The 12,357-nt window shown below is 39.1% G+C and overlaps 1 protein-coding gene across 4 annotated transcripts in view; it reads right to left on the bottom strand.

Annotated features, from left to right (window-relative positions):
* Positions 1-12,357, bottom strand: part of asic2 (acid-sensing (proton-gated) ion channel 2) — a 406,881-nt gene that overhangs the window by 226,721 nt on the left and 167,803 nt on the right. For 2 of the 4 annotated variants that reach the window (XM_067570533.1, XM_067570534.1), the window contains exon 3: positions 12,071-12,121. The exons of the other annotated variants lie outside the window; for them this stretch is intronic. In XM_067570533.1, the coding sequence (XP_067426634.1) occupies positions 12,071-12,121 (51 nt within the window). The remainder of the gene's footprint in view (positions 1-12,070; positions 12,122-12,357) is intronic. 4 annotated transcript variants of the gene reach the window in all.

Genomic DNA, 12,357 nt, shown 5'->3' with positions numbered 1-12,357 from the left:
GGGGAGGATTGACTAAAGCAAATGTTTACACTGTCTCCCCAATAAAGAGCTTCTTAATCTGATGTAACTCTAAGACATACAGAAGCACCCGCCCACACACATACAGATCATCTTCCTCCTCTCATCTAACAGCTTGCTGTTTCACTCTTGACTATGCTATACCATCTAGTGGAGCACTTTGGTAGAGCAAGAGGTGCAGCACAAGGGGAGAGATGTCTGTATTGATGGATCAGAGGCTGTGTTAGTGTATTTCAGTGAAAAAGCTTCTCCTTGCTGGACTCTCTCTTAGCGGAGAGGTTCAGGTGGGCGGAAAAAGGCTGATGCAGACGTCCAACTGTGAAGCTGCCACTGTGAGAATTACTGAGTCCAATAATGGGGCTGTAAGCAATTTTTTGTTTGTGCAGGTTTTGACTGGGAGATGAAATACTGCGCTGCAAAAAAATCACAACACACCATTTAACAGGGGAGTAAACACAATGTATTAATGTGACTGAACACTGTGTTAAACATACTTCCTGTGTAGAAAATGTTGGGAGGCAGTCAGTGTGACTTCTGTGGACAAACACTTCAAAAACACCACCAGGGGGAGCAGTGATCAGATGTGACTTGCTGTCCATGCTGTCAATGGGTTCAAGTGAACACACTCACCATGCTTCACACATGATCTATAATGTAAAAACATGAGGTGGACATGTGTGTGTGTGTGTGTATTTCCTCTGAGAGAGTGTTCAGACGGCAGAAGAGCCGGCTGCCTCGACAGTAAAATCCACTTTTAGGAATTGTCTCTCACAGTGCCACATATTCCACAATCCTACAGTCCCACTTTTCTGTTCTTGTTTGTGTCACCGCTACTGGGATGCACACTGCGTGATCACATACCCAGGTGACATGGAGGCTGGCTGCTATGCAAACATATTAACAGTTTTTTCTGATAAATATTTCACATAAAGGCTTTAAAAATAAATCAGAGATCCTGGCACGAGTTCTGAAAGAGTTCTGAAAATAAAAATGAGCCACACAGCTGTACAGTTATACAAAAAAAAGAAAAGAAAAGAAAAATCAAACTGAAAAATCCAAAGCTTAAAATTGTGAGGAAATCAATATCAATCCTCTTTTCAAACAGACTCAGTCTGCTGGAAAGCCCATACATTTCAAATTCATCTTGACCTGCTCCCTCTCTTGCTCACATTTTTCAATTTTATATCAATTTTCACTTTTCATTTCTATATCAACGGACAGATTACATGTCTCGCAAAGTGGGTGAGGTCATGGTGAAATCATTATAAGAGAGAATGACATGATTACGCCCTGTTGTCATAGTAGATGACATCTTATTTATTTTCAAGTGTGCCGAAATTCATTCTTCACTACATGAATAAAGCAATGACTTGTAACCTTGAAACTTTAAAACAGATAGAAAGTACTGTGTATTCTTAGTGCAGTGTGTCTCTATTGTGAGTAGTGAGGTCTCAGATTGCTCTGGGCTAACTGTACACTTCAGTCCAGTCCACTCTAATCTGGCCGAGTGCTAAATCTCTACGCGACCTCTACAGAGATGAGGACTCTGCTACTGAAGAGCATCCAACACTGCTACACAGCCAGGGGAGGCAGACTGTGAGTAATACTTTAAAACAGAACACTTACCTAAGACAGCAAGCCAAAAGAGCCAGAGGGGAGGTGGTGGAACCCAGAAGACAGCCAGGATCGGGGGGTGGTGGTGGTGGTGGTGGTGGGGGGTGTGGTAGGTGATGGAGAAGGTGACCCAGTAGGAGCGAGGGCAATGAAGACAGTTCACCCGAAGGGGAAAAAAGACAGAAGGAGGGAAAAGCATTTAGAATGAGTAACAGACAAAAGCCCAAAATGTTTAATATTGAGATTTCACATTGACATGTTTAAATAGAATGTCTTCATCCCTGCGCTACAATAAACCATGGACACACACACACACACTGTGACACACACATGCACGCACACACACATATGATCACACACACCATGGTCACTTTTGGGGACATTACATAGACTTACACTGGAGACTTGCCCTAACCCTTCACCTAATCCTAACCTTAACCTAATCCTAACCTTAACCTAATCCTAACCTTAACCTAACCTTTACCTAATCCTAACCTTAACCTAATGCTAACCTTAACCTAACCTTAACCTAATCCTAACTTTAACCTAACCTTCACCTAATCCTAACCTTGACCTAATGCTAACCTTAACCTAACCTTAACCTAATCCTAACCTTAACCTAATGCTAACCTTAACCTAACCTTAACCTAATCCTACCCTTAACCCAACCTTAACCTAATCCTAACCTTAATCTAATCCTAACCTTAACCTAATCCCAACCTTAACCTAATCCTAACTTTAACCTAACCTTAACCTAATCCTAACCTTAACCTAATGCTAACCTTAACCTAACCTTGACCTAATCCTAACCTTAACCCAACCTTAACCTAATCCTAACCTTAATCTAATCCTAACCTTACCCACTGACCCAAACATCATCTTTTTCCCAATTAGGGACACGGCTTTTGTCCCCAATTGGACAAACCGTCCCCAGTTAACTGGTCCTAAGTCTGAATTTTGTCCCCAAAAGTAGCCTATGACACACACACACATACACACACACACACACACACTCATCAAGGACTGTGACACACACACAAACACACACCTCCACCCGCAGAGACTGCTACCACAGATAAATAAACAAACAAACCTATTTATTAAAATCTACAACATTCACCTCTGTAAATTTGTAAACGTGTACATTTTATTTAACTAGTGTCTTTTTTAATATTGTAATTCTTTTCCTCCACAAGCATTATTATTATTATTATTATTATTATTATTGTTATTATTGTTATGCTGTTATTACTGCTGTCTTCTGGTACTTCTTTTATTCGTTTGACATTTATTTCTTTGACAAGGAGAGAAGCCCGATGTGAGATTTCATTGCACCTTAATATAATGACAGTAAAGATCATTCTGAAAAGGCACAAACAGAAAAAATCCCCCCCGTTCACCCAGATGAATTCTGTCACATATAATCACAAACGAATCAAAAGCTAAATACAAATTGCTTCCTACACAGCAGTGAGTGAACACCGTGTCTAAGCAGAGCAGGACTCACCAAAAACACCAAAAAACAAACAAAAACAAACAGAATAATGAGCTACAGTTTGTGTGATTCCATCTCTTCTACATCTGTATGTGTAATAAGAAGTATGTGCAAGTAACGGATATTGTTGCAAGCTAGGATTCACATATTGCAAACCACCAGTACAGCATCAAACACATCATTGACCGGTTGTAAACATCTCTTGCAGTGTAACCAATTTGTTTATATGATGACTTGTAATAACTGGTGAAGTGTGAAAACAATAAAAACATTGTGCAGCGTGGTGATAATATCCATTCATCCACTGCTCCGGTGCATGCTGAGAGGCTTCCCTTCACAGCTTCCCCCCACATAATGCTACAATATATTATTATGACTCTGTATAACAGCCAAGGGAGTATAATCATGGAGGATACATAAAACATGGACCCCCATTTAATGATTTAGGTCAGAGGGCACCTTTCTCTATGGTACTTTTATAGTGAAATAAATTAATGTCCCCGTCCGATCAAAATGTGTTTTACCTCTTGTTCCTACAGTTGGATGTTTGAGCTTCACTCTGCAGGATGATGTAAGTGCAGGGTTTGACACTAAAAGGTCACATTCAGCAAATTTCTGTGAGGTCACAGAAAATCTGAGATTAAGGATTGTACCTACAAGCAAGATTTGTGACATCACAACGAGTTTGGAGCCAATCCTGGTGTGATGTGGTGACTTGAATCCTTTGAATGGATGTTTTTTTTTTTTTTTAGATGCATTCAGCAGTTAAACTTTTTAAATGAGGGAGAAGGAGCAGAAGTAATTTTAAGGAATTCATAATGAGGGATTTGACCTTTTTTGGGTGGCAAAAAGCATATCAGATACAAATTATTGTTCAAAGTAGAGTTTTTTTATACACGTCTTAAAACATGTCCGGAGGGGATCTTTAACCAGAGGCAAGTAAACGCTCTTCAAGGCGATTTCTTCGCTGCGCAAAACAAGAAAAACTTTTGATGAGCATCGTTTAAGAAGTGTAAAGGAAATCCAGAGTGAAGCTAAACTTTAGTGACTAACAGTATAAAGATCATAGATGCAGTTAAAGTACAATTTAAGCAGCTCACACTGATAAATTATCTGTATTACACAGTATGTCTTTCTTCAGGGTTGCTTTTCTTTTACCCTATTAACCACTGTTGCAAAAGAAACTTTGCAAGCTTCTGTAAGCGTCTTCAAAGTCAACATACCTGAGCTCCGTCACATCTTCTGTCATTCACTCCGACAACATAACACGCCTTCTTAATGGATTCTTAAATCGTTATCATTTTGAAAACATAATACAGGCTAAGAAACGAGTTATATTTATAGAATCTAAGTTAATAGAGTTTAAGAGTCAGTGCTCTCAATTTATGCGAGGCAGAGGCAGCCTTGAATAAAAAGAACAAAGAGTCTCAAAGTAAAGCTCGAGAGACAGAGACGATGTAACACAGCAGGTAACAAGAGTGTGAACTACCTAATATTGGCGATATTAGTTTAAAATCCATCAGATTCCACTGCCAGAAAATGTAATGAAAATTAAAGAACAAGATCTAATAAAATGAGAGAAGGACATAAAGGATTAAAAAAAAAAAAGTTGAATTTATTCCCAAAGTAGAAAACCGCTTCAAACTACACTTTTTATGTCTCATGAAGTGTGCGTGTGGGTACAATATTAATGTTTCTGATGGAATATGATCTGATTTCAGGGTAAACTGACAAGCTGAAGTGCTAATCTTCCCTTCATTCACTAATTTGATTCATTGGATAAAACACATATCCAGCTGGTGATGATTCAAATTAATATTGGGGTGTCCAAATGTCCAATGCACATTTGATGGTCTATATTTATATTCTGGGGCTCTACTGGAATATATTTGCCAGATCTTATACTGGCTCTTTATGCAGACCCTCAGTTCAGCCTCTGTCTCTTTAAGGCGCCCCACCTGATGAGCCCACTCTGTTCTGATTGGCCAGCTCCCAGAAGCCTTTTGACTTGCAGGGAGCATTTTTACCTCATGTTTTGGAACTTTCGCTATGTTTAACAAAGGCATTCAACATTATAACAGTACATAAATGATAACAAAATCATAAAAAGTGTGTTATATCCCCTTTAAAGGAGCAGACCGTGAATTATTACATCCCTAGTTTGGGGCAGGAACCTTTTGTTTCAAGTCGTTCACCATCTCAACGTCAACGCTAATGGCCAAAAACACACTTAAAAATAATACCGGACCAATGTTAATTTCCTTAACAAAAACTATGACTAAATATGTTCATCAACAACCTTTTTTTCCATGACTAAGACAAGACGATGATGAAAAGGCACTGACATCATTAATAACTAACTTTGACCATATCAACATGCAATATTGTTGACAAAAAAAGACAAGACTAAAATGTAGTTTAAAAATAAAAAAACTTTACCAAAATCTCTCTGTATTTTCGTTAACAAAAATGGAGACAAAACAAGCCTGTTTTTTTTTAGTATATATAAATTACAATCCAAATATCTTGTTCGTTAGATGGCATGTGCAGCAGTTCTGTTTCCTGTGCTGCATGCACCATATCAGGACTAAACCAGCACAATGAGCACATCAACTATTTTACAGAAAACAAGTTAACATTAATAACGGCAACAACAGGGCCTGGGAGAAAGAAATAAGCTGATATTTGGGCTGAGATATATATATATATAACCAAATGCAAATAACCAAATGCATTGCTTTATCAGAAAGGAAGTAATGTCGTCATAAAAAAGCTGGTAAGAATACCTCAAACCTGAAGAGACACATTAAGGCTCACCACAAATAAAGTGAGGGAGGTAAATGTCTTGGTGGTAACGTTAGGTTGTTTTTTTTTAATCAATATTAAGCACACTAGTAAGGCGGTGGTGATATATTATTATGTAGGCTGTGTTTTATAGCCAAATCAAACTCATTAAGCTAGGCTAGCAAATTGTTGTGAAGGAGCTGAGTAAAAATGCAAACACAGACCGGCCACGGCACGCAAAATAACCATCGGCTTAGATATATGGACTAAAAAAGGGGCTCACAGCTTCCTTTCTTGCAGTCAGTGCTTGTTATTTTAACTCCCAGGATAATAAAGCTGAACACACTGTCACCCACACACTGCTCAGTCTGTCATTACTCTTGCGGAAGAGTGTACAGAAGAACGAGGGGATCCCAAAAGGAAAAAAAAAAAAAAAAGTCTTACCATTATTACTGATAATGGAAGCAACATGGTTGCTGCTTTTCATTGCAACGGTGAACCAGTTCACAGGACAATCCCCAGGATAGTGATGAAGCCTCTGCATGATGTTTGTCATTTATATATTTATGTATTTTTGAAGGCTTATACATGTGACCTGTGTGCTAAACACAAAACCCAATGCAAAGTCCTCCTACATACTGTGACTGTTGACTGTTTTATTTGTATTTCTCCTAAAATTTGATCTGCAATTAGCATTTTACAACCACCTGCATGGTCCACATCCTTCAGCCTGTGGTCACCATGATCCAGAGGGAACACACAATCAAATGACTGCCGGACAAAGTCAGACACCTTTTGCAAATCATCTGTTGTAACAGAGTGGTTCCTGCAGCAGTGTGGACTCATCCTCATCAAAGACTGTCCAACCAGATGGTCCAGTTCCTATTTGATGACCTCTCGTTTTCTTAAAATGAAGGACTATCTTACATCGGTGGCTGGCATCATGAGCTGGGACAGCCTGCTACCCAGTGAGTGGCAGAAAATGGCTATCCTCAGAGACCTGCTCCTTCCATTTGCAGAAGACGCAAAGGTGCTTGAAACCTGTTGTGTCACTTTCAGGGCAGTTTCAAGCAGTAGGTCTCCCTAGCTCATGCCAGGAGCTACAGGGATGTAGCTACACTGGCAGAGAGGTGGCTGAGTGCAAATATGGATCAAAGCTTCAGCGGCTGTTTCCTTGATGTCACGGCCAACGAGTTCTCTGCTCTTGCTGTGGCTGCATGTTTTGTTGTTGACCCCAGTGTATCAGCTGAAGCCCTTATTCAAAATGATGATATGACAATTCGGAAGACTACATTACTCACAGTGTGCCACCAAGACTGCAAGAGGAGGTGACTGAGGATGAGGAAGAGGAAATCGGTGAGTCAGAGGCTTCAGAGATAATTTCCCAAAGCGACCTAGATTTAGGTTTTTCATGGCAGTCGTCCATAGAGGCCCAGGACCTCCAAGACCTCTATCAAATATATATACAAGTGCTCATGCTCACAGTGAGGAATCTAGGATGGATTTTTGGACTTCTCAGAGTTGCACTGTGTTTGCACATCTGAAACCTCCAGCCTTGGACCTTTTGGCATTACCAGCATCACAATCCTTTACAGATTGTGTCTTCTTCAGTTTAACCGGTGACCTCGCAAGCGGCCGCCGCAACAGAGCAAGAACCACATCGGAAAGAAGTGCTTTTCTTAACTATCTAAATAGTATGATGGCTACAACAGAAAACAATTACACAAAGACACACGTGAGGCTGATTAAACAACTGTATTTTTAGATATTGACTATTTCAGCTTCAAACACTCTGACAGTTTATGAATCAAATGCTTTTGTTTCAGTAGTGAGCAAGAGAGCAAATAGTCAGACATACTTATTATTTGAAATGTACTATGAAACTTTAAAATGAACATTTATATTTGAATTCATGTCTATGTTTGCTTCTCTTTAGGAAATGTAAATTGACACTTGAGAGAGAATGAGAAAGAAAATGGCTTATTTGCAAATCATTTCATACTGTAACTCACTTGGGTGACTGAGTCTGGAAATTAAACTTGGCTCTCGCCGTTTTCATCTGAACAAAAAAAAAAAAAAAACCAAAACAAACAAACATACATAATCTTTTAATGTTATAAAAAGACACAAGAGGATGGACCTTTGCCAACTTGCAGTTGGTACAGGAGTTGTTGGGTTAAATTTTGACTAAAATGACAAAAAAAATACTGGTTTGGCTGGACTAGATTTACTGAAATATTCAATATAATCTGACGGCTAAAAAATACTAAAATGTGCAGTTTTCATTGACTAAAACTAGACTAAATAGTTATGGTTTTCTTTGACTAAGATAAGACTGAAATACCTGGACTTTTACTCAACTAAAACTCGACTTAAACAAAAAAAAAGGGATGAGGTTGACTAGATATGATAAAAACTAACAAGGACATTTGCATTTGACACAGGACTAAAGCTACATTAAAAATATTCTTTTACATATTAATGTATAGTATCAGCCTTAAAGATCTCATATCAATCAGGCTCTGGAAGCAAAGTTACCTGTTTTTTCGATGAATCGCTGTCATCTTCTGAACCGAGACGGTCTGTGAGGCACTTGTGATCTATTTAGTTACTAGATGATGCTTCAGTAATCACCTCAATGAAATCATTTTTTTCAGAGAGAGATTTTTGACATGACTTTGTCTTTATGAATACAGTTTGAGGCTAGGAAGCAGTGTGCAGGCAATAGATTTTTAATTGAACAGCCTTGCACCTACGTGATGTGCATATAATTATACCTCTTCAACTCTACAATACCCTCACCCATTAAATACAGTATATGGCCTTTCTAAGAGTCTCCGCTCTTATTCATTCAGGGTTACGGTTTATGAAAGGGGTAATAATTTCTTCTGATTCTTCTGACATTGGTGGTGGTTGTATTTATTTCAGTTGTCTGTAATAGCATGCTGCAGGAAGCTCAACAGCACACACACACCGGCAACAGACCATTCTTTAACACCGTTAAGGCACCTTTAAGCACCTTGCGGCTGCAGTGACACATTGAGCCACTTAAAGGAGGCCTTCTGAAAATGGATCTGTTTTCAAATGTCTACCCTGAGATCTCAGAGTATGATTTAACAACAAGATTAGGAGGTTGTGTTGTTCCCAAGGTAACAGTCTCCACTTCCCCTTCCCGTGGATTGTGAGCGTCTGCACCCTTTTGGCACGGGGACATGGCTGGGGAACATGACACGAGGAAATGACGAGACAAAAAATATTTGTAAAACCGAGGCAGAGATGTCGAGGTCCAGGTAATCCCTTTAGTGGGAGCAAGACGTCGCGGTATGTCTGACTTATACTGCTGGTAAAAACCACTTCTTTGCCAGTGCTTGAGCGAATAGTTGGACAGGAAAGCTGCTATGCCTTTGAAGCAGCAGACACATAAAAAACATACTGACAGGGGCTCATTATCTTTGTATGAGGTTTGAAAGACATTGGTGCACAGGGAGTATAGCAGAGAATTCTGGACAGTCAAAGCAAAAAGGAAACCTGATCAAAAAGTGATCAACAACAATATGTGATAAAGTGAGTACAAGAAAAATGGACAAGAATCTCTCTCTCTAAATATGAAATTTAACAGTTTATCTCTCACCTATTCTGCAGCATCACTGTAGAGAAGGAGAGTTATTACAGATGAGAGGGATTGGCTCTCCTTGTCTCTTTTTTAATTGCCTCCCCAACTGTAATAGGAACCATCTATCACTGTCCACAGCCAAGAGGCAGCCTGTGGAAATTCTCACGCCTCTGTTGAAGAGTGTATTTAATACTTCTCACCGTCAATAACAGCACAACATCCACTGTTCAAATCCACCCATCTCTCAACCACACGCATGACGTGCCTGCTGTCAAACACTCTAGATCCACTCTTCCTCGTGCGATGCATTTCAACCGTTTCCCCCCCGTCAGACGTGAGCTAAGGAACGTTAAAGGAGAGAGAGAGCGAAGGGCCGACTTTAAAGAGTCAGCATCTTCACGTCTCTGGAGGTCGATGAGGTTCTCCGTTACAGCCACCAACACACTGCGACCAATCCATCACACACTACACCCAATATCTCGGTAACAATACAATGTTTTATCACATATATTAAATGTGTACAAAACCATTAAGCTATCTCTGCAGTAAAACTTACAGAACAGGTCTGATGTCTGGCTATAAATGCAGCAGTGCTTTAGTATTCTATCCAAAGGGCTGATTTTGATATAAAAGTAGACAGACAGATGGTTGTGCTTATGCCTCCTTTTGTTAAACATGCCGTTTTTTTTTTACCACACTCACAACACAATGCTAAGGTGCAGGAAGACCTTGAGAACCTTGTGAATTATAATTGTGAACTCCATCCGTACTTGTATTTTGTTAAATATTTGCTCTGATAAGGTTTAAAGATCTGCATCTTATACCAAATATTTGTATTTAACATAACTGTGAAGAGACTTGTTAAAATGTGACAGCTACTATAATATATTGGCCAAAATCGGCTTCTTGCAGGAACTGTATATCAATATTGGCTCATACTGAATGTAAGCAGATATTCAAACAGAAATGAAAGTATATATACATTTTCTTTAAATGTTTCTGTTGTATTTATACTTTTATTTATACTTAAAAACTTTATAATCATAGTTAAAGAGGACGTATCATGCACATTTCCAGGTCTATATTTATATTCTAGGGCTCAACTGGAACATTTGCATGATTTACAGTTTAAAACAACACTTCTTATTTATATTATACTGACTCTTTATGCAGCCCCTCAGTTCAGCCTCCGTCTGAAACAGGCTGTTTTAGCTCCTGTCTCTTTAAGGCCCGCCTCCCAATGAGCCCACTCTGTTCTGATTGGCCAGCACCTGGAAACTGCTCGAGAGGCTACATAAACAAACAGTAGTAGTCGGATTTCACTTATATTTCTCATTCTTTACTCGCTATGGAAACTTCTCACATACAGTCCATCCATACATGTTCGATCCCAAAGCCGATTCAAAATACACAAGTGGACAACACGAACAACACATGGAACAACCTTAGCAACAAAGGCTGCTGAATAGATGGCTGTTCGTGGGTATGCGCAAACAATCTGACGTCATCAAGAGCAGGAAGTAGAGGCAACGTTGCAAACGAAGCATTCAGAGCAGGCTGGAGCCCTGGTTTTTGACTTGCAGGGAGTATTTTTTACATATTGGTGGCTGAAGAGCAAAACCTCCTATCTGAAAAATGCAATACCCAATACATAATACACGTTTTTGGACTATATTACTAAAGTATGTGGTATTGTTTACGGTATGTTTGTTTGGTTATTACGGTATTGTTAACACATAATATTGTAATATAGTACAAAAACAGTGTATTATGTATTGGATATTCTTAACCAATAGCATTCTGCAAGAAAACAACAAGTTTTTTTAGTTTTCTCAAAAAAGTGCATTTTTCAGATAGGTGGTTTTGCTCTTCAGCCATCAATATATTATAACAGTGCAAAGATAAAATAAATCACAAAAAGCATGATATGTCCCCTTTATTATACTGCTTCAGTATATTTGTCAAAAATCATAAATCCCTAAACATTAATTTTTCTCCTTTCCCTTTTATTTCCCTTTAAGCAGATCATCTTATTCCATGCTGTCTGACAGTATCACAGTCTATATATAATTAGCTCCTTCAAACTCTTCATTGAAACTATGTGATGTTTAAACTGAGTGAGATATTCAAGCCCTGAACTCCATGTTTCTATGGAAGCATAATTTCCTCCTATGGGAATATTCTGGATATCATGCACATCCTTTTATACACATTTTCTCATGATTTAGGCTGCTGAGTGTCATACATGGTACATTTGAAAAGGCTGCAAAGAATGAGTTGACTGGTCAGAGGGCTTTAACAGGTTAATAAACATATCTGAGGAATATCTGACTTCACTATCATCAAAATCCCATATTGTTTGGGCTCTGATGTGAGAGACTCAAAGTAATATGTATGTAAAAACTGTTAGCTTAGCTTTCTCTGCTAACAAAGATGTCTTCCTACTGCCCTGATTTGTGGAGTCTGTGCAAACTGAATTACAGATGGTTTCTAGTACCTATTAGAGTTCAAGCTGAGTGTGTGGTGTCATGTGTTACTCTGAGTACCTGTCCCTCTGCGGGTTCGTGTCTGTCCCTGGATTGGTTTCTGCATTGATCCTGGGGGAGGAAAGGATTTAAAAGTCATGCAGCATTTTCACCAGTGAATACAAGTTAATACCTATTTACCTCCACTTGTGTGGAACAAATCCCTCTGTACGTTCCCAGACCATTAAGGTGAATCACAGACTTGCGCGCACAGAACAACAGCAGCTTGTCACAACAGGCTGAGCAATGAGACTCTAACAGGCTATCAAAGCCACTTAACATTAAACAAGACGCTGCACAATGCGGCT

Source organism: Thunnus thynnus, chromosome 17 (genome assembly GCF_963924715.1).
Source record: "Thunnus thynnus chromosome 17, fThuThy2.1, whole genome shotgun sequence".
Lineage (NCBI taxonomy): Eukaryota > Metazoa > Chordata > Actinopteri > Scombriformes > Scombridae > Thunnus > Thunnus thynnus.
Note: the sequence above shows the minus strand (reverse complement) of the source record. Positions and strands in the feature narration are given on the sequence as shown.